Source organism: Aspergillus luchuensis, chromosome 8 (assembly GCF_016861625.1).
Source record: "Aspergillus luchuensis IFO 4308 DNA, chromosome 8, nearly complete sequence".
Lineage (NCBI taxonomy): Eukaryota > Fungi > Ascomycota > Eurotiomycetes > Eurotiales > Aspergillaceae > Aspergillus > Aspergillus luchuensis.
The window spans coordinates 3,988,835-4,010,706 of record NC_054856.1 but is presented as its reverse complement, the minus strand read 5'-3'; the positions used below and the strand labels follow the sequence as shown (position 1 = coordinate 4,010,706).

The 21,872-nt window shown below is 39.2% G+C and overlaps 5 protein-coding genes across 5 annotated transcripts; 3 read left to right on the top strand and 2 right to left on the bottom strand.

The window, feature by feature from the left end:
• Positions 1-5,501: 5,501 nt before the first annotated feature.
• On the bottom strand, positions 5,502-7,153 carry AKAW2_81392S (peroxidase family protein; the record flags this gene model as incomplete). The annotated part of the gene is made up of 7 exons (XM_041682518.1): positions 5,502-5,832; positions 5,896-6,070; positions 6,122-6,442; positions 6,506-6,655; positions 6,708-6,738; positions 6,790-6,908; positions 6,961-7,153. The coding sequence occupies 7 exons, from the start codon at positions 7,151-7,153 to the stop codon at positions 5,502-5,504; spliced, it is 1,320 nt and encodes a 439-aa protein (XP_041549353.1).
• Positions 7,154-10,740: 3,587 nt separating this feature from the next.
• AKAW2_81391A (uncharacterized protein) lies at positions 10,741-11,313 on the top strand (the record flags this gene model as incomplete). The annotated part of the gene is made up of 3 exons (XM_041682517.1): positions 10,741-10,850; positions 10,909-10,976; positions 11,033-11,313. The coding sequence occupies 3 exons, from the start codon at positions 10,741-10,743 to the stop codon at positions 11,311-11,313; spliced, it is 459 nt and encodes a 152-aa protein (XP_041549352.1).
• A 2,085-nt stretch (positions 11,314-13,398) lies between these two features.
• On the top strand, positions 13,399-15,541 carry AKAW2_81390A (GMC family oxidoreductase; the record flags this gene model as incomplete). Its single annotated transcript, XM_041682516.1, has 3 exons — positions 13,399-13,454; positions 13,531-13,941; positions 14,002-15,541. The coding sequence occupies 3 exons, from the start codon at positions 13,399-13,401 to the stop codon at positions 15,539-15,541; spliced, it is 2,007 nt and encodes a 668-aa protein (XP_041549351.1).
• Positions 15,542-16,961: 1,420 nt separating this feature from the next.
• On the top strand, positions 16,962-18,421 carry AKAW2_81389A (SDR family oxidoreductase; the record flags this gene model as incomplete). Its single annotated transcript, XM_041682515.1, has 4 exons — positions 16,962-17,084; positions 17,138-17,396; positions 17,457-18,240; positions 18,304-18,421. 4 exons carry the CDS (start codon positions 16,962-16,964, stop codon positions 18,419-18,421), a joined length of 1,284 nt encoding a protein of 427 aa, XP_041549350.1.
• A 2,961-nt stretch (positions 18,422-21,382) lies between these two features.
• On the bottom strand, positions 21,383-21,865 carry AKAW2_81388S (nuclear transport factor 2 family protein; the record flags this gene model as incomplete). The annotated part of the gene is made up of 1 exon (XM_041682514.1): positions 21,383-21,865. The coding sequence occupies one exon, from the start codon at positions 21,863-21,865 to the stop codon at positions 21,383-21,385; it is 483 nt and encodes a 160-aa protein (XP_041549349.1).
• Positions 21,866-21,872: the final 7 nt, after the last annotated feature.

Below are 21,872 nucleotides of genomic sequence, written 5' to 3'. Positions count from 1 at the left end.
AAAAAATTATATAATTTAAGTATTTATCTGTATCTGGGTACATGTGATATTATTAAATTAAGAAAAAACTTAATCTTTTCTTTTTAATAATATTTTATTTTTAGAATTATTATTAAGATTATCTAGATTCTTATTCTTACTAATATAAAAAATTATTATTAACTTATTATTTTCTTAATTCTTAATTATAAATATAATAAAATCCAGAGAAAGATTATTAAGAATATTCTGATATTTTTTTATAATAATAAAGTAATTAATATATATCTAAAATATAAAAATTTTAATAATCTTAAAATATAGACAGCTCTGGTAATAATAGCAGATATTTTAAGAATTATTAGAGAAATATTTAATATTAATATTATTAATTATAATAGTTAGAAAGTCCCTAGCTATATAGTAAAAAATAAAAAACTAATTATAATAAGATTTTTAATAAATAAAGATATTAGAGTATCCAGTAGTTTCTAGATAATTATTAGTATAAGTATAATTTTAGAAATAGTTAAATTAATATTCCAGTCTTTAATAATTTATATATTTTTAATATTAAGATAGACCTTGAATTTTTTAAATATTATTATAGAAAATAAGAGCTTCTGATGTTTTAAAATATTATAAAAGATTTTATCTAGATTTAAGAATATACTAGAGATTAAAAATAATATATTAATAACAGAATTCTGCTAGTAATAAAAATAAAAGATCTTTTTAAAAATAATTTAATATTTAAAATATTAATCAGTATTATTATCTAATTAAGTATTTTTTTTAAATTTTTTAAGTTTTGATATGGAATCTAGAACTGTTATAATTATATAAATATAATTTTTAGTTTAATAAATCTGGTAATAGTATTTATAAAATTTTTAATATATATTTTTTAGACTTTAAAGAATTTCTTTTTTTTAAAATACTTATTTCTATACTAGCTAATTAATAGACTAATCAAGATAATCAAAGAAATTATTATAAATATTATAGATTTTATAAACTGTAGGCCTATTATTCTCTGATAAATAAGAAATAAAAAAAAAAGATATAAGAGCTTAAATAAATATTTTAATTATTTTTATTTTATAAAAGTAAAATAAAGATAATTAATATTATTATAATTCTAGTACTAGATAAAGTTCTTGATAGCTAGATATAGTTTAATTATATAATAAATTATAAGATAGATTAAGTTTTATTAGATTTTATAATTAAAAAGTAGATAATATATTAAAACAGATTTTAATTATTAAATAAGCTAAAACTTCTTCTGATATTAGAGACTTGCATTTATAAAATATATAATTTTCTAAATTTATAATTAAGAATCAGAAAAATAAATAAAAGAAAATAGATAGATTATAAAAATTATCTGTAAAAGTCTTTTATAAATAATTTCTAGAGTATTTTATATAAGGCTTTCACAGATAATTTTTAGAGAATTCTATGGAAGTCTTTTATAGATAACTCTTATTATATATCTTTTTAATTATCTGTGAGATACTAGAAGAGATCTTTAATTTTTTATTATTATTTTTTTATATATATTTAACTGCTTTATTTATAGTCTTGATTTAGAATTTCTGAAGAAAAATATTAATAAAAAACTAAATAATATAAATTAAATAAAGAATATAATATTAGCTTTAAATAATTTTTATAAGATTAGAGTTTATTATAATATTATAGAGATAGATGCCCTGGTTAAGTTAAATCTAGAATTCTAATATAATAATATTAAATATAATATTATTATTATTAGTATTATCAGTGATTATCTCTAACAGCTAGTAAATAAGATAATATTTTTATAAAATTTTTAAAATAATTTTAATTAAGTTCTTACCAGTGTGGGATCCAGATATTGGTTAAAAGTTTAATAAAATATTATAATAATCTATATTCTCTGTTAAAAAATATTTAATTAAAATAAAAAATATTTTTTAATTTAAATTAATTTAATAATTAACTGTAATTGACATGTGCCCACTGTTTAAAAATTTTAATAATATTTAAATATATATCTTTTTTAAGAATTCTAAGAGATATTTTTTTATTTATATCTAATAAAAAAGAATAGATATTCAGAAGAGTATTAAAATAATAAGATTAATTATTTATTTAAATTAGATATATTTAATAATATAAAACAGTAGATAACAGATAATAAAAAAATATAATATTTAATTAAGAAAATTTTTTTTATTATAGACAGCAGGAGTCTAGAAATATTATAATAATTATTAATAATAATAATCTACTAGAAAATCCAGAAATTTTATTTAAAAATAAGATTCTGGAATTAGTACTTATAAAAAAATTATTAATAGTTATATATCTATAATAATTCTTTATCCAGTATTTATTTAATAATTTGCTTAGAAATATACTGGAATATTTATTTTTTATAACTTTTATAAAGATAGTAGCTTATAGAACTAGTTTTAAAATTATTAATTACTGGATACTGTAGAATATATAAATATATAATATAAAAAATATAAGAGATTTTATTAGAAAATAATATATTTTCTTAAAAGTAAGTTTATATTATGACTGTCTTTTCTTAATTAAAATAAAAAAATAGTTTCTAGTCTTGTATATAAATCTAGCTAAAAATAATTATTCATTATTAATTATAAAAAATAAAAATCTTTTCTCAAAGAATTAGATATAGAATAATTTTTTAATATTTTATAATATACTTAATATTAAGATTTAAAAAAGAAAAGATAATATAGATTAAGAAGTTATTTTCTATCTAGATATTATTATAATTTATAAAGATCTGTAAGATAAAGAAAAAAGATTTAATAATATTTTCTAAGAATAGATTTAATAGTTATAATTAACTTATAATAAATTATTTATCTGTATAAATAATTAAAGAGAATAGAAAATAAAAAAAACTTAATTAATATAGTATTATTTTATTTCTAAATATATATTGTTATAAATATAATCTATTATATTTATATATATTAGAAATATCTAATAATAATAAGTTTTTATGAGAGATATCTTCTACTAATCTTATTTATAAATAAGATTTTGCAGTATCTAGTAACTGTTATATAAAATATCTCTAATATAATAAATATTTAGATTTTATTAAGTAATATAAGTAGAAGTTTTATAAAGATATTTTATAATTATTATTATAATAATATTATTAATAGAGTCTGTAAAAGTTTTTTACAGATTTTAATAAAATACTGTTTAATTATTTTTATATTTATAGTTAATAGAAAGTACAGATTTCCAGATAAATTAAGTAGATAAAGTAGTATAGAATATTATAATTAAATAATACAGATAATTTATAGTATTTAAATTTATTATAAATACTTAGAAACCTTTTTAAATTTATAAAAAAAGTAATAAATTTATTTATTAATATATAAAATAGTTTTCAGAGAGATTTACCAGCCTGAAAAAGTAATTTAAAAAATATTTATAATTTATAAATAATATATAACTAAAACAGAGCTGTAAATATATATATTTATTATTATTTTAAATTATAAAAATAATTTTTTTTATAAATTTAATTTTTATTACCACCCGAGATAATATTGGGTTAAATAAATTAGAATAAAATAAAATATACTATTTTCTTTCTTTTAATTATTTTTAGAATTAAGAAGATTAGTTTTGTATTAATTATTTAAAAAAATATAAATAATTAAGATAGATAGTTATTAATCTAAATATACTTTATTTATACTACAGCTTAAAAGGATATAGTAGGTAGGTCTTAGTATTAAGAATAATTAAAATAATTAATTATTCTATTTTTGGCTGTTCTGCGGTTAGATATAAGAAAATCCTATACCTAACTGTTAACCTGACGGCAGGTATAAATTTTTCCATTAACCTACCCTACCCTGGCCGTTAACCACTCTATTCCGGGGTCCCTGTTTCTACTGTATATTATATAATAAAAATCAGAATTATTATATTAGATAATAGCCTGATCTTTTTATTAAATATATATATATAAATTCTTTTACTGGAGATAAACCTGAGTATATTTTTAAAATTAATTTAAATCTTGATTATTATAATATTATATTATAACTAAATAAACTTTTTTTAAAAATAATTACTTAATTTTTTTAACTTATATTTCAGATTATTATTTAGATTAATAATAATAAGTATCTCTACAGTCTTTAAGACTATTTTTATAAATTATATTACTAGTTTAGAAAGACTTTCTCAACTCTCTTAAACATGTTTAATAATTATTTTTATATTATATTACTAGTTAACTATATACTATATTAAATTAATAATATTATTAAGAACTACAGAATTTTCTGTATCAGCTGCTAAGACTAGTTATAAAAATAATTTAAATACTATTCTAATACTATAAAGAGATAAAATCTTTTAAGCTTAATATTAGAATATTACTAGAGATATTAAATATAATTATACAAGAGATAAGGCCTGTAGGCCCTGTAATAGTTGCGTAAATTTCAAAAATTTGATTCGCGCGTGGGGAGTTGTTTTCTAGCAGGACACTATTCTTGTGGTAAAAGTCCAGATAAAGAGGTTCACCACGTGATTAAGCATTGTGTATATAGTATTTAGTGATGCTGTGCTTGACAAGGCGAGCTGGTGTATAGTATGGGAAGATATCAACTCCCAGGGGGCCTTATTGATTGCATCTTTGATATATAGCTGCGATAGGGCTTACTTAATAGGCTTATTGCTTTCTACGGATGAAATCTCTCACATATGGATAGAAGAAGATGTCCTTTGCCCTATAATGGGTATATACCGCCACAGGTATATTATATATCTAGCAGATTATTCTTGTTGATTATCAATGATAGTCTGGATGTAGTGGAGCTTCTGTCCAACTAATTATAAAATATTAAGTGATAATGCTTGTAGAAAAAGCATAAGTGATATACTGTACTTATTTTTAGATAGCCCGTTGCAAATTAAAACCTAATCTTGATTTGTGGTGCTTTTCTTTGTTTTCTACTTGATACTGGTACTCACTCCTGGAGCCCTTTGAGCATAATATGATTATAAGTATTTGTCTTATGAAGAGTGAGAATTTAGAGATTAATTAAGACTTTTGTAGATTGGTACAGAACATGATTTAAAATATATAGTATTCATGATGAGGACATCTGTTATTGCTAAGGATAGTATGCTGTATAGGCCAGCAATGCAGTGGTTATTGAAACAAATATATCATGATCTACAATTTCAAGCGCATAAGTCCACAAATCTGGTCAATTCTGAACGCACAACCAAACCTCTAAATCGACACTCTTCCATAGAGCTGAAACACGACCTTCAGGAGCAATGGCTTAATAATGCGGAAAATTTGAATCCCTGATATAGTAGTCATATTGGTTGACAGATCAGATGTCCACCCAAGTACTGAGCAAGAAACCTAAGATAAGAATTACTTTCGAAGAAAGAGAATATAATGACTCTATCACCCTCACCAGTAGAGTGCCATCTAGCCGGCAGGCCAGCTAGAAAGCACCACCGCTCTTCATTGCACCGGGGAAGTCATTCTGCATAACCTCCCAGAAGGGCTTGCCACCCATTTGCAGATCCTTGAACGCCGGACAAGTGACATTCAGCAAAGGCACGGAGAGTGCATTCGTGATAAATTCCAGCGGCTCTGCAACGCTCTTGAAAAGTCCAGATAGCGCATTAGGACCAGCAAATTTCAGCACCTCGAACGCCAAGCACAATAGATTGTTTCCCTCAAGAAGGTTACCCAGGTTGAAGACACCGCCTGTCAAATTTCCGAGATCAACACCAGCAAAACTATTCACGGTTCCTGTGTTGCCTCCAATGCTGCGATTGCACCAGTGTCAGAAATTTGATCGGAAAAGATGGGAATTAGCGAAGATTTCTCACCTTCCGAGCTCGGGGTACTTCGACAGCCAGTCAATTATATCCAGGTTCAATTGGACAAGGCCAAAGTCAACTGGAGTCTTGTACCAGTTGTCTGGGATTCGCTCCCATCCTTCCCTGTAGGTGAAGTTACCTTCCTCTCCATAGATTCCGTAGAAGATCCGAATATGCTCCTTGGCTACAAATGGTTAGTATGTTTACGCGTCGAACAATCCTCTCATCTACTTACTCAGAACGCCGTTCGGCTCATCTTGAGAATAATTCCGGAACAACCGCGCGGGGAAGATATAACCTGCGTTTCGCGCAATCAGGCCGGTTACAGGGCCGTAGTAGAAGTTCGGATTGCTTTGGACGGTCTGGTCGAAACGTAACTTTGCGCGCTTCGCCATGAGGTCCATGTCGAACGTCCCATCAGTGGACATGTTGTACCATGACATGAAATTGTCCATGTTCAATTTATGGTTATTGCCCGTGACGTAAATGTCGTCGCGAGTGTTGGAGGAGTCCGACTCGATGAAGTTGTGAGAGCCGATGAGGCCCTGGGGATCACCTGCAGTCATTTGAATAAGGGGGATGCCATGGAAGGCCAGGGTACTTTAAAAGGTTCACGCACCCAGTAGTCCTCCTAGGTTTCCCAGCAAGTTGTTGACACCAATGTCACGGCCTCCGATGGAGAAGCTTGGGTCTAGAGACAGCGGATTCCCAGTCCAAACTGTGCCCATGAGAGCAAGGACAGTAGCAAGGTCAACGCCCATACCATACACTAAAATCGTTAGCAGCTGATCTCATCCTGGAATGTGTGCTCTATGTTATACCTTTGTTGATGGCCGTGATCGCAGCCCCGAACTGTCTCTTGTTAGCATGACGACTGGCGCGACTGGGCTACAATCTTCCCACCGAAACCACGCCGTTACGTGGGATATAGCCATGATTTGCCAGCGCATTCAAGCCCGGGCAAGGACCTCTTTGGTCGCCATTTTCGAAATCCGGAGGTTGAAATCCGTGCTCTCCAGTGACTAAGTAGTTCAATGTTAGTGAACCAGTTATGGAGTAAGATTTCAGGCCTACCATCAACGGGAGACTTCAATAACTCCGCAAGAAGGCCTTTATCGTATCCTGACACGTCTTGTTGATGGCCATTGGCATATGGACATCTCTTGTGCATAGCCGCATGCTTCGAATGACTATGTTCTGTGAATCCTGCAACAACAGGGGCGGCAGCCAGGGGCCAGATCCACAGTGGTGTAGTAGAAATACGCATGACGAATGAGTGACTTTGGTCGAGCAAATAGAAAGAAGAGAGAGAGGGGGGAGAAAGCTTTATATGCGAACCATAACAAGGAAAGCAAAAGTGGTATTAACCTCTACAAGCACCAAGGTGAATATGACTGGGAATTGAAACCGAAGTTTTGGGACTATGTTTAGAACTATGCTCTTTATACTCCACAAAATCTCCCGTTGCCCGCCGGAAATGGCTAGTTAACGTAATCAACGGTCGAGCGGGCCACACGCTCAGGCGGGCCAACCTGCTATCCCACATGAAAGATACCTTTTGAATTCCATTATATCTCAGCCAATACCATCCTTAAGCACTAACTATATATCTCTATATATATATATAGAGAGAGAGAGAGAGAGAGAGAGAGATGAGATATATAAAGGTACTTCATGAATTTCCCAAATTTCTGCAAATGTTATTTTTATGTTTATATAATAGACAATTTCCTATTTGATACACATAAGATACAGGTATTTCATATCATTAACTATCCATGTAGCTATGTGAATTTTGTATATAACATTTATATTATTTATATCTTCCTAATTCACATACCAAAATCAAGTCTTCTGGAGTTTTTATAGTTGAGATACCTTGAATTTGATAAGGTATCTTTAAGGTAGAATAGCAGGGTGGTCTAGCTCACTGTGTGGCCTGTAGCGTCTTTGACTTGATTATGTTATGATTCAGAAGTGCTGATTAATTGCTTCACGGTGAGAGGATCATCGGTTGATGGGCATCAGGGGCATAAAGAGACCCTACAGTCAATCGTCCTAACTTAGTCCTTGCTATATTCCGAGAACTCACTCGCAACTCGACCGTAAGTGAGAGCGCGAGCTAGCTAATAGTAGGGCCCGACCTCCAATGGTTTACGGGCTCGCGAATTACATGCCCCCTTTCGGGGTAGAAAAATACCTGGATAGTGGATGGGTTCTCTGGGAATCGTCTCCATTGGCGAACCACCTGTCAAGACGGTAGTTGTCCACACCGGCATACTGTCAGGGGCAGTCCAGTGCCTGCTATCGCCAAGGTTTGACATCCTTAGTGCTGTGTAGCGCACCTAGATGGGGTCTAAAATTTCAGGGTCTGCCGTTAGGCCTTGGCGTATCCACCGCACTGTGGTTTGTGTCCACTAGGCTGTCTCACCAACCCGAAGGTGTCAAACCTTAAGCCTATCTGTACGACTGCTGGATTGACAATGGGCTTACAATGATAGATCACTTTCTCAATTTGGAAAGAAGCTGGCTCCGCTAACAAATGGATTGTTATTCGAGACTAGGCCCGTTCACGTTGGGCTCATCATGCTCTAGTGGCGCTAGATGCTCTAGTAGCCTCGAGGACGGAATTTCACCGAGCTACTCTGTCAGATTCAGGCAAGACCAGCTACGAAGAACTTATTCAGGGTAATATGCCGTCCGGGACTGGCTCCATCTCGACACTGGCACGAGTCACACCAAGTGGCCTTTTTTTGAACTTGGCATGCTACGGCAGGGGGACAATAAGGAGCCTCCCGAAAAAGAAGGTTTGAATGTTTCTCAGTCCATCACACACGTTGTGGGGCACGAGGACAGCTGCAAGCCAATAAAAATATGCACTTCAGTTATCCAGCTTGGCTATAGAGTGAAGTGGACGGTAAGCTCATGCCTCAGCCAAGCTACCTACCCTTTTGGGATGGGGCAAGCACAGAAAGAAGGGCTGTTATCCTATGAGAATAGCCAAGGTGAACCTGATAATAACACAGGAAAGGCATGAGATATCATCAAGATCCTATAGCCACATTTATAATAGAGCTAAAGGGGGACTAAAACACCCAAATTCTCAGCGCAGATAGGCGGGATGGGGCGAGGAAAGGTTCTTGAACAGTTGTAGGACGTGAACAAACTGAGATGTAAATGAATAAGTCGGCCATACTCGTAGCAGTCTAATATAGCGCTTAGTGCCCCACACGGAACTTAGACCTGATTATGGAATAATAATGATGATAATTTACCCTGAGGATTAGAACGCGACTGGTCGAAATGCCGATTGCGGAGAGGACTCCCCCAACGTCTACCGGTAGTGGGTCCTCTCGGGATAGATACTAGAGGCGTGGCGCCCACAGTAGTTAGCGGGTCATTCCGACTCAAGGTATTACTTCTAGTGTCTGTTAAGGCTTGCGATGAACGGGAACCGGATAGCTATTGCTGCAAAATGCACATCCTAATAGACACTCAGCCCAGTGATTCGAAAACGATGTCAGCGAGAGCCAGTGTAGTTTCTTTTCCTAGTTCTGGACTTTCAGAAGTCAACTCACGACAACTGCTTTCAGAGAGGATTTGCAGACCAAATAGGAGACTTTGAGTATTGAGCACCCAATGTAAAGGTGCTCCTGAACCTTCAATGCCGATTACGGGCGGATGATGGACTCTGCGAAGATTGGATCTTGATATTCTTAAACATATTCAATTCTTCCTGCCAGCAACTGCTGTGCTTCTTGCTCCTCACTACAGGCCCATCAAGATGCGTATGTTGGGCGCAGTAGCGCTGGGCGTCGCCCTGCTATCAACGACTATAGTGGCTGTTAGTGTGAAAGAGCTGGGTGCATTGTTGCCCACATGTGCGGTAGGCGACATGATCAGTACCCCGGGGTTGCGATACTGACCTTTTGTAGGTAAAATGCATGGCTGTCACTATACCGAAGACGTCCTGTACCCTCGCAGACCAGACATGCCAGTGTACGGATGAAACCTATACCGCTCTTTTGCAGGAATGTGTGGTATCTAGCTGTACCACCAAAGAGTCGTTGAGTATGTTGGAAGTACCTTCTTCTCTAAGTAGAGTCACTGATTCGATAGCTACGAAAAATGTCACATCCACTGCGTGCGGAGCTCCTGTACGAGATAAAACCAAGGCTGTTTCATATGCAGGTGTCATCGGTTTTATCATAGCATGTATCGCATTTGTTCTCCGGATAGTCGCGAGGTTTAAGTGCCTTGGTGGTACGTTCGGGATGGATGATTTGACGATGGGACTGACAATGGTACATACCCAGGACTCTCGTAACTAATATTTTAATATACTGACAAACTACAGTGTCTGGTGATACCTCTTTCAGCACTATCAGTTGTTTGTATGAATCTCCGTGGGATATGATATATATGTTGCATTTGCCCTGACTACCTCATACAGTGGCCGACACGGGCTTAGGCAAGGACATGTGGACTCTTCCGTTTGAAAATGTTACCCGCATTCTATACGTTAGTTTCCCATGTTACCCCAGTGTCCGTGGTTAAGCTGACCTTCTTAAACACTCTAAGATTTACTTCTGGGATGAGTTATTGTATCTCAGCATCCTGCCAATGACCAAGATCTCGATATGTTGTTTCTACCTTCGTATCTTCCCCGCCAGAAACTTCCGAACTTTGACTTATATTGTCATTGGTCTCAACATTGCATATTTACTTGCCTTTGTCTTGGTTTCAATCTTCCAGTGTCGACCAATCCAAGGAGCATGGCTTCACTGGGACGGAGAGGGTAATTACAAGTGCAACCATATTAACGCGCAGGGGTGGGCATCGGCAATCATCAACATGCTCCTTGATCTCATTGTCATGATTCTCCCGCTGAACCAGCTTTACAAGCTCCAGCTTTCCATCAAGAAGAAGGCTTTTGTCATGTGCATGTTTAGCTTGGGTATCTTGTACGTGTTCTTGGAACCCACTCAACGGCTGATATCGCTAACTAGGAACCTTGAACAGTGTCACTGTCGTGAGTATTCTGCGCCTGGATTCACTTATCAACTTTGCTTCCACCGATAATGTGACGTGTAAGTGCTGGTTAAATTATCCATGGTTGAGATTTGACTCACAATTCACTAAACAGGGGACTACGTCACAGTTGGATACTGGAGTACGGTTGAGTGCCATGTAGGCGTCATATGTGCCTGTTTACCCGCCATTCGATCCTTGCTACGCACAACGGCACCGAAGCTGTTTGGCGATACAAGCGTCAATAAATCCTCCGGAATGAACTCGACATCTCGGGGGACAGGATCTCGATTGGAGGGGGCGTTCCATGTGAGGAGCAAGCATGATGACCAAGATTTTCTACCGCTAGTAGACATGGACCACTCCAGTCAGATTGAGCTGCACCCGAAAGGGTAGATGAGAAGAAAGAGATTATTCATTGTTATGGGGAAGAGGCGCAACGCTATTTTGTATTTACTTTGTATTATCTGTGCTTTTAATTTTGTGAAAGCGACCCATGAGTTCTATCTATGAGCTCTTGCAATCTTTATCCAGTTTCTTTTGCTTCAGAATTCCACTTTCCCAGATGGGGTCAACAGGACCTTTTTTTTAGTGGATTATGGCCTGATAATGCAAGAGTTTGAACTCCAGTCTACTATGCAAGGAGGGCTTGGAAGCTACTCTTGCAAATTCGACTGTTCTAGTACAGATGGGGTGAGGAAAGTTAGGCATTCACTTTGTGAAGGAAAGGAGGTAAACCAAAATTTCAAGATTTCTTTTTCTTTTTCTTTTTTTCTTTTATTTTCTTTTTTTTTTTTTTTTTTTTTTTCTATTTTCGTGAACTCAGACTAGAAAGAGCTCGTACATACTCAGGTGTCAGAAAAAGAAAAGCCATCCCACTGGCTTGGATCATACGCCTCTGTCTCCAGACATGCATACTCACCGGCAGGTAGAGAGTGCAAAACGTGCTTACGTTTCATTTTCTCCGCTCAATCCGCCAAGCTTTCCCTTTCTCATTTACATTTGAAGACTAGTTAGAAGATGGGCCCGCAAGGGCCCAGTTCATAATAGTTTTCAAGTAGGTACTTGACAGCTGCACCTAGTTCGAATAGCTATATATTAAGTGCCGCGTCGTAGAATGTCATCAACCGGCTAGTTTGTAACTTGCCTCTTTTGGAGCCACCGCCTTTGCTGATCAGGACTGGTAAAATACACACAGGCAAACAATTATTATTCCTCCTCTAGGTCGAGTTTGCATTCACCACTGTTATTCCCCCATCATTGGTCAAGGGTACTAACCTTCATTGAGCAATACACGGGCTACTAAAGCCACTCTCGTTTTGTAAAATGGAGATCTTTCGAAAAACTACTTAGATAAAAAGGAATGTACAGCTGGCTGCTTGGGATGCTCCACATCGTGCCCAGCCGGTCCTTAACCGTGTCTCTGATCCCTTACGGGATTGATACACTTACAGCCATCCCCTGTAGGTCCAATCGCAATTCGGTCGAGATTACACAGATTATGATCTTCAATCCTTCCTGAATCCTCGTTGTTTGCTTGATTGGCATTCTGTGTTTCGACAACAGCACATATGCAGCTACGTCTCCGACATTTGATTCAATGGACATGGGAATAGGGTTACAGAGTGTAATTTAAACATTTGTGACAAGATTTCATGTAACGGATCTCTGGATTCAGAAGGCATATAAAATGCGAATTTTGATACAGCTTTACTAATTATGCTATATTTCAGTCTACTTTGGCTAACGAAGATTTGATACTACAATCGTTCTTATCACGTGGCTATTTGAAATCCAATGATTTTTGCATTTTTCGAATGAAATTACGCTTTTACTCTAATGGATAGAAATTTCCACATCCCATGAAAGAATATGCTCGTTGAATGTTGTCATCCCGTGAGCGGGTCATAATAGGATGTGTTATATCCCAGAAAGGAATCCACGGACTAACAACTTTGTGGCTTGCGATGATTTCCGGGTGGACCCCAAAGCAAAATTAGTTTAGGGGACCCGCTAACAGGTGGATTCTTTGTTGGTATACGAGGCGATGTATCCACATAATGGGGTTCCCATGTCTTGGCTCAATTGGTGGTCTTTTGGACACACTTGGTCGACAGATCGGCAGGGTCGGACTTCCTATTACTGTCTCTGCTCTGGGGAGACATGACTGTTGGACCACCTGAGTTCCCCTAAATGTTGGCAAGGGCTTTGGGTCCATCATATGTGAAGTAACGACATTCTCTCTGGCGAGCATCTTTGTCGATCACCGTTTTTTCATTCCCGGTGTGGCTTAACCCGGAAACATTCATAGGAATGCTCCTCGGGATTGTTGGAGAAGCTCTTGTTAGGAGGGCATATAATGGTGCCTTCTCGTCTGAATATATCATAAGATGTCTTGTTTAATACTCATCTGTCCAGGTGAAAGTCGCTCCTTCTATTGTTGGCCTGTCTGTCTTCCTTGCGTGTTGTTTTTCAGTAATCATGCATCTCCATACAATTTTTGGGTCACTGTCCGCCCTTTCTTTGGCTGTCGCATCGTATGTACAATAACCAATGATCTTCTGACCTTCATCTTGTTACTAGAAAGGAGGCGACTAATCTAGGGTGTAGCAGTCAGGGTGCGGAACATGGACATAGTCATCTCCATAAACGCTCAGAGGCGACTGAATATGACTATGTCGTAGTTGGATCTGGTGCCGGGGGTGGTCCAGTGGCAGCGCGGCTGGCTATTGCCGGACACAAAGTTCTTCTCCTGGACGCAGGAGATGACCAAGGCAATGCCACCGTGCAGCAGGTGCCCGCCCTCCAACTCCAATCCACCGAGTACGAGCCGATGAGATGGGATTATTTCGTCCACCATTATTCGGACCTCACCCGGCAGAAAGAGGACTCCAAGATGACCTACCGCACACCTGCTGGAGATCTCCATGTTGGCCCAAATCCGCCGGGTGGCTCTGAACCCCTGGGTATCTTATACCCTCGAGCTGGCACACTGGGAGGATGCACCTCTCATAACGCCATGATGTGAGTTGTACCTTAGCCGCCCGCTTCAGTTAACATGTTAGCTAATGCGTTCCTCAACAGCACTATCTATCCGTACGAACATGACTGGAATCATCTCGCCAGCATCACCGGTAATGACTCCTGGTCAGCCGATAACATGCGACGATATTTTGAGCGGCTGGAGAAGAATCGATATCTGCCCAGCAGCGTGACTGGCCATGGAATGGATGGCTGGCTCATGACGAGCTTGACAGACTTGAGACTAGTCATCGAGGATCAAAAGCTCCTCTCCTTGATCCTCGCGGCAGCGACGGCTGCGGGTAAATCCGTCCTTGAAAAGGTCATCACCACCGTCACCGGCCTGGGCGAGGTGCTCCTGCGTGATCTGAACAACCCTTCCCCGACCCGTGATTACGAGACCGGTCCATACCAGGTACCTCTCGCTGTGGAACTTCCAGAACACAGACGGACGGGTCCTCGCGATTTCATTTTGAACACGGTCAACGCATTGAACTCGGATGGATCGCGCAAGTATCACCTTGACGTCCAGCTCAACACGCTTGTGTCCAAGGTTCAGTTTGATACCTCTGCACCCGAGCCAAAGGCCACCGGAGTTGAGTATCTTACTGGTCAAAGCCTCTACCGTGCGGACCCTCGGGCTTCCCGCACGTCTTCCCTAGGCACACCAGGCAGCGTGAAGGCTTCCCGGGAAGTGATTCTGGCTGCTGGCTCATTCAATACCCCCCAGCTCCTAAAGCTCAGCGGAATTGGTCCCCAGAAAGAGCTGTCGAAGCATGGTATTGAAACACTGGTCAACCTGCCGGGTGTTGGCTCCAATCTGCAGGACCGTTACGAGACGGGCGTCATCGGCCAGTCGCCCACCGACTTCGTTCTCACGGAGAAGTGCACCTTCCTATACAGTAGGCCCGACCCTTGCCTGGAGCAATGGAAGAATGGTACTCTGTTCAAGGGCACTTACACGACTAATGGTATTGCTATTGCTGTCATCCGCAAGTCGTCCGCCGCCGACGACACACCAGACCTCCTTGTTTCTGGCGCTCCTGTTAAATTTCCCGGCTATTACCCCAACTACTCGTACGAGGGCCTGAAAGAGTCCAACCACTGGACCTGGATCACCCTAAAAGCGCAGAGCCGTAACAACGCTGGGACTGTTGAGCTGCGCTCGACGAACCCTCGCGATACCCCGGTCATCACCTTCAACTACTTGGACACCGGAAATACAACGGATGGTGCTGACGAGAAGGACCTTCAGGCTGTCCACGACGCCATGGAATTCTCGCGCACGATCTTCCGCGATCTGGTGCCGCTGGATGGCGGGTTTACGGAAATCTGGCCGGGCTCTAATGTCACGGCTGGTTCTAAGCTCAAGGACTTTATCAAGCGGGAAGCCTGGGGCCACCATGCTTGCTGCACGGCGCCCATCGGCGAGGACTCTGACCCCAAGGCGGTTCTTGACTCGGACTTCCGAGTCCGTGGTGTGAAGGGGCTGAGAGTCGTGGATGCGTCAGTCTTCCCTAAGATTCCGGGATACTATATTGCCCTACCTATTTACATTATCAGTGAGAAGGCCGCAGACGTGATCATTGCTGATGCTGCATAAGCGCACATCTGCTAGAACTGAGACTCCAGCTTCTAATTTATGTGATGTGGCACGTCGGGAAATTCACTGGTGCTTTCCGCTTTGAGGCCCATAAGTAATTCTTTGGTTTTTTTTTTTCTATTTTTTCTATTTTCTTTTTTTTTTTTTTTTCGTGGTCAAGCTTCGTACTTTGTATATACCTTTTAGGATAGAAATGATTTGATCTCTATTTAATTACAGGTAAATTGCTAGAGCCCCAGAAATGAGTCTGAAAAGGTCAAGTAATGACCTGTTCTCTCGATAAACTTTTAGTAGATTCTTAGAATGAATATACGTGCAACGCTTTGAATAACTATTCCTGTTTGAGGAGAATTTATTGTAAATATCTGACATTCAAAATTGCTGTTATGTAACCAATCGATGATCCATTATGATTTAGACAGTTCAGGAACCTGATTATTATTCCCAGTTCTCTGAAGTCCTTCCGGCTTTGTTCCTCTTCGATCTTGCTTCTAGCTTTTTGGGCCTCGATAATTGACTTGTAAGACACCAGTTTATCCTGGATGATCAAGTTTAAGAACTGGTTATCCAGGAGGTTGGCCTCGAGATTGAAAAGTCTGAAGATGTAATGAGCGTTGTAGCATATCAGGTAATACTACTTCTAAACGGTTTGGGTGCCCTTAGTCTACTGGGGTTATATATATATATATATATATGTTTTTTCTTTCTTTCTCTTTTTACACAATAATAAAGGTAATGTGTTATTAAAGATAGGTATAGCCTTTTGTCGATTAATGAATTTATACATAACCACAGAATAGAACCATTTCTTGAGATTAGTAGGTTAAGAAAGCGAAACCCTGGTTTATATATAGTAGAATACGGTAGGATTACTGTTGAAAATCTCATGATCTTGGTAAATACTATAATAGTACGTTATTTAAAGGGACCTTCACTGTAGCCAATGAATCCTATCACAGATCTTACATATCCAGAGCTTGCCGAAGTCCCCTGGTTGCCTTGTCTAGGTTCAACTTCTCTCCTTAAGTAAAGGTTGGTGTAGTCGAAAGAGATGCACTAGATATAATTTTGAGAGGGAAAAGCTATACAGTGGAGTAGTGTATGAGGAAAAAAGAAAAGCAAAGAAAACGTTGAAACCGTTGGAGAAAGGACGCAAAGATAGGAGTAGTGAAAAGACACGTTGCGCTGAATTTGTTCATGACAGAAGGAGGCCCTCTTGGAATTAAAAGAACCTCCACCGGCGAGATGTGGGGCACCGTGCCGGTGGCATTTCGGCAGTTGATCATTCCCGTCCCAACGTATACTAAGAACGTCAGTACAATCCGTGCACATATAAAGGCAATCGCTCGAATACCCCATGGGGCCATTATCGCCTTTAGCAACCTCAAAACTCCGAGTATTCGAGTTCTCAGTCCTCAGCATGCCAACAGTCCAACAAATCGCTTCTAAAGACATTTATCACGGCCTTCCTGTTTTCCCAGAAACGACCAATGGCCTCAGTGCAATTGTCGTCGGAGCCACTGGCATTTCAGGTGATCATATGGTACGTCGGGTACAAAACTCTTTTGAGAAGCCTCGCAAGGCTAATGGACATAGCTTCGTGTGCTTTGCGAGAACCCTGGTAGATGGAGCAAGATCTATGCTATGTCAAGACGTCCTCCAACTGGGCAGTGGCAAGAAAACGTCACTCATATCCCTATAGATCTCTCACAGTCGCCAAGCGACTTAGCCAGCCTGATGATCGAACGCAAACTGAAGGCGGATTATATCTTCTTCTTCGCATATATTCAGCCAAAACCTAAGGAGGAAGGTGGCAATATATGGAGTGCAGCAAATGAACTTGTTGCTATAAACAGTGTGTGGAAATTCACGTACCTTCAATAATTAGGTTGGCCTATACTGACTTATTATCAAGCTGGTCTATTAAGCAACTTCCTTGAGAGCTTAGTACTTGCAAAAGTCCTTCCAAAACGAATCCTCCTCCAGCTAGGCGCTAAATATTATGGAGGCCATCAAGGACCGATATCCGTACCCCAAGAAGAGACTGACCCTCGAATATTTCTGGAGCCCAACTTTTATTACTCCCAGGAAGATCTCCTAAAAAAGTTCTGCGAGACTCATGGCATTGGCTGGAATACAACCCGACCGTCTTGGATCCCCGGAGCTGTTCAAGATGCCGCGATGAATATCTGTCTGCCTCTTGCCATATATGCTACAGTTCAAAAACACCTGGGAAGGTCCTTAGATTACCCCTCCGACGTGCAGGCTTGGGAGACAAATCAAAGCATGTCGTCTGCGCAGCTGAATTCCTACTTTTATGAGTGGGCCATCTTATCACCTAATACCAGAAACGAAAGCTTTAATGTTACCGACGGCTGCGCATTTACATTTGGAAAATTCTGGCCAAAGCTAGCCGACAGATTTGGTATTCCTTGGACAGGGCCATCTGCGGACGATCACGCATATGTGGTTACAGAATTTGGGCATAATCCACCCCCTCGGGGGTTTGGACCTGTTGGAAAGGTTCGAGCACGATTTACATTTACTGAATGGGCTAAAGAAAATGAAGTACAGAACGCGTGGAAAGAGATTTCAAATCAGTACAATTTAGTCAATGCGGCACTGGGACTTGCGGACGTGGAGCGCGTTTTTGGCTTTCTTGATATGGCTGTGCTCTCGTCCTGGCCATCTCATTTGAGGTATGTTCAACGCAAGTGCTGCCATTTCTTGTTTGAGTACTTCATCCTAACTATGGTATACAGTATGTCCAAATCGCGCAAGGCTGGTTTCTTCGGATTTGTGGATAGCACAGAGTCTATCTTTAAGATTTTCCAAGAATTTGTGGACTTGCAAATGATCCCACCACTGCCCCAGATATGAAACCACGCATGTGTAGCCAACATTTCGTGCACATATGGTTATGTGACCAGACAGCTCGAGAATTACAGGATTATCCTTTCAATTGTTTCTTTTCATACTATTGTCTTGTGAAGCTCATTCAATCTTTGGCATAGGTTAGGATGCGGGTAGAAGATTTAGAAATCAATACCTAAGTAGCGCAAGTTCACTCACCTAGGCAATCAACTGAGTTCCGGGCATCCGTTCATATGTTAGTCTGGATTTGACGTATTTGCCTCATGTAGAAGCGGGTGCTAACAACGCATCTAGTCCATTACCTTGCACTCGCATATCTAAAAATGAGGTATCAAACGTTGAAGGCACAACCCAGATGTGCATACAGTCGGTATATAATATTTCTGACTTAAGACAACTATTGGCCATTACCCATAAAGTCATGTGTTGATGAAGGCTATGTAGGTAGTTGCTGATGAAAACAAAAACCTGGTAAGATCAAACATTGAAGGCAGTCTGAGATAGCGGGGGCTTACAGATGACCCGGCTGATCGGGGAATAGTATCATTACAGTAAATATGCTGCACATGTATCAGAATATTGCTACTAAAGGCACCCGGGGTCCGGATGTCTACTCAGCACATAACTCAGTTACGGTTCTCGGCATAATAATCGCAAACTCTTAATTCTCTATTCCGACAATGCTGATCAGTTGGCTTTGCATTTGACTCGAAGCTTTTTGCTTGAGCTTAATCCCGGTCGGCCTAATCACTGGTTGACTTTTCGTCCTCTGCCCTTCCCACCCGAAAAGGACCTTTGAGAAGTTTACCAATATTCCCAATATCTTCCATTGACTGGTTGCTCATTTCAAACTCCTGAATAACTCTTGAAGCAACCTCCTCGTTGTCGTTACCAAGCACTCTCGCAATTTATCGAGCGGAAGCTGCTTCGTGATATGGATCTAGACACCTTAGGCACCTTAGGCACCTTCGGGTAATTATCCTCAAATTAGTGTTACATGACACCTGCGTAAGATACGAGACACATCAAAGCAAGCATTTGACTCTGGATGTGCATATGGAGATTCCTACAACAAAATTTGAGAGCAAACGTGACACTGCTCTATCAATGACTAGCCTGAGTGTGTCCTATTACATGTGACCAATGGCACAAGACTGGCATCAAGACTAGGCTTTCCATTTATCGACCGCCTGCCTAATCAATATTTCAGATATAGTCCCCCGGGGGGGTTGAAGGAAAAGTGTAATGTGTTAGTGCTCCGCAAGGCGTGGCAACAAGCGTTGCAATTATCACATTTCCACCTTAAGTCAAGGTTGATTTCAATCGATCGGCGTAGACATATAGTATATCTAATCAGTTCCTGCAATTTGACAATATCCCTTCTTCTCTACTGGGAAATTCAATTCTCTCTGAAACCGAGCGAGAGTCTGGATGTCGCGTTAGATAGAGTAATTAATCATGTCTCCCGACGCAACCTTGTCATGGCAGTATGTAACCTGTTACACAAAATGCTTGAATTGAGTCATCTCGGTTAAGTAATCACCGGAGACATACGAGCTAGAGATGGTGACGTACGGGTTGAGCCTGGCCGACAAAGCGCCAGCTCCATGCTGAATGCCCCTATCGTGTAGAAATGTGTAGACGTGCTCCCGGATGGCTGTGAATCAAGCGAAATTCAATCAACTCCTAGATGCCTTCTCTTTCAAAGTTGATGAGAGGCTTCTCGAAGATCACAATGATCTTGCACAGTAAATGGAACATATGATGTAGGCTTCTCACTTGACTCTTGACCAAGGCCCTGTGGCCACCTGAGTATCTTGTATTTTCTGCCCTGTTCAATGTTCTTGGAATCAATGCCGTCGTGTTTCAGAGACACTTTGAGTGGCTAATTGTTGGCATTTAGTTATGGATACATAAGAACCCTGAAAGATGACAACCGCATAAAGGGGCAGCTTCGAGGTCACGAAGGACAAAAGTCGCGGTAGTTGAAGATTTCACGCTAATCTGGCTGCACGACCGGGTCTGCCATCGTAGCCTGGAACCAATACACCACTATTACTGACATCGATCACGTTCGGAAAACCTTGCTAGTGCCTTCTCAAGCTCAGATGTCGATATAACTTCGCTTTTCCATCGGAAAGTATCACTAAGTCTAAAAGGGTTCTGTCAATATAGCTCGCAATGTGAGTTCAAGTGTTCCAAGCGGCATCAAATCTGTCCAGGATAAATTATCTGCTATCGCAAACCTCCTAAGCACATCACCTGTACTGAAGTAAATGTCGCTTTTCTTGAGGACATCTCGCAACACTAGCGGTGTCCCACTCGGAGAAGTGGTTCGAATATTTGTAGATGATAATAAAGCGAAGGGATTCCAATTCAAATCGAACTTCAAACGGACAAGCGTTGAAAGAAGCGCAATCCCAAGTGCCGAGTTTCAAGAAATTGGGAGGGTGTAGGCATGGTTAGAATCGAAAGAATTTTTCATTGGTGGGCACCACTATGGAGACCACTCCAATTTCTCGACTTCGTAACTCCACCCTTTTCATTTATCGAAGTGGGGAGTTGAACTTCTACAGGACTATCAGAACGGAAGAGCAAAGATGCAAACAATACTATGAAGACCCTTTGGATACGATGTATATCCAACATCTCTTACGCACCTATGATGAACATCATGCATAGGCGGAATTTTGAGTAAAGTAAGCATAAATCTCAGGGTTACTTGACTATTCAATTCCCCCGACGGCCTTCGACAGGGTGTTTGGAAGCTAGCTTTGTACTTTTTTCATTTCCTTTTATTTTCTTTTTTTGCCAACGTGGCTGCATAGAATTTGCTGCCACTGGAGCTGGTGTGACATTCCTCAGAAACAGGTGTCGCATCGCTACGTGATAGCAGTTAGCGAGAAGCCATTATAAGAGAATACCGTAAGAATCGCATCACATACATTTTTGTTTAGAGAATGATCCTTATTCTGAGCTGTTGAGTTTGCCGAACGCGTCCGACCCTTGAGTCCAGGTAGGGCTTAAGAGGTGTTCTGCAACCTTCCAACCCTCCGCAGTCCTCTTGAACAACAACGAGTACCGTCCACCAAGACCGAAATTTATACCCAGGTTCTTTAGATGAGGCGTGACATATGAAGCTATATACGCAGAACCCTTCGCTATGTCGCTGCCGTCAACCTCGAACTGAACATTTGTTAAGCAGTGCATCATACACTCGTATGCTTTTTCGGCATCCGACGTGACCCGAGCGATATTCTCACGCCCTTGGACTGGTCCCCACGGCTCGAAATTTAGAATCCCATCCTCAGTGAAGAGATTAGACCACTCGGTGTACTGTTTAGAGTCCACGAGAGTACAATAGTGATTCATCAGGGTCGATAGTTCCTCCTTGTCCTCCAAAATAGCTAGCCTCTGCTCTAGCAATCGAATTCGATCATCCAGAGCCATCGATGAA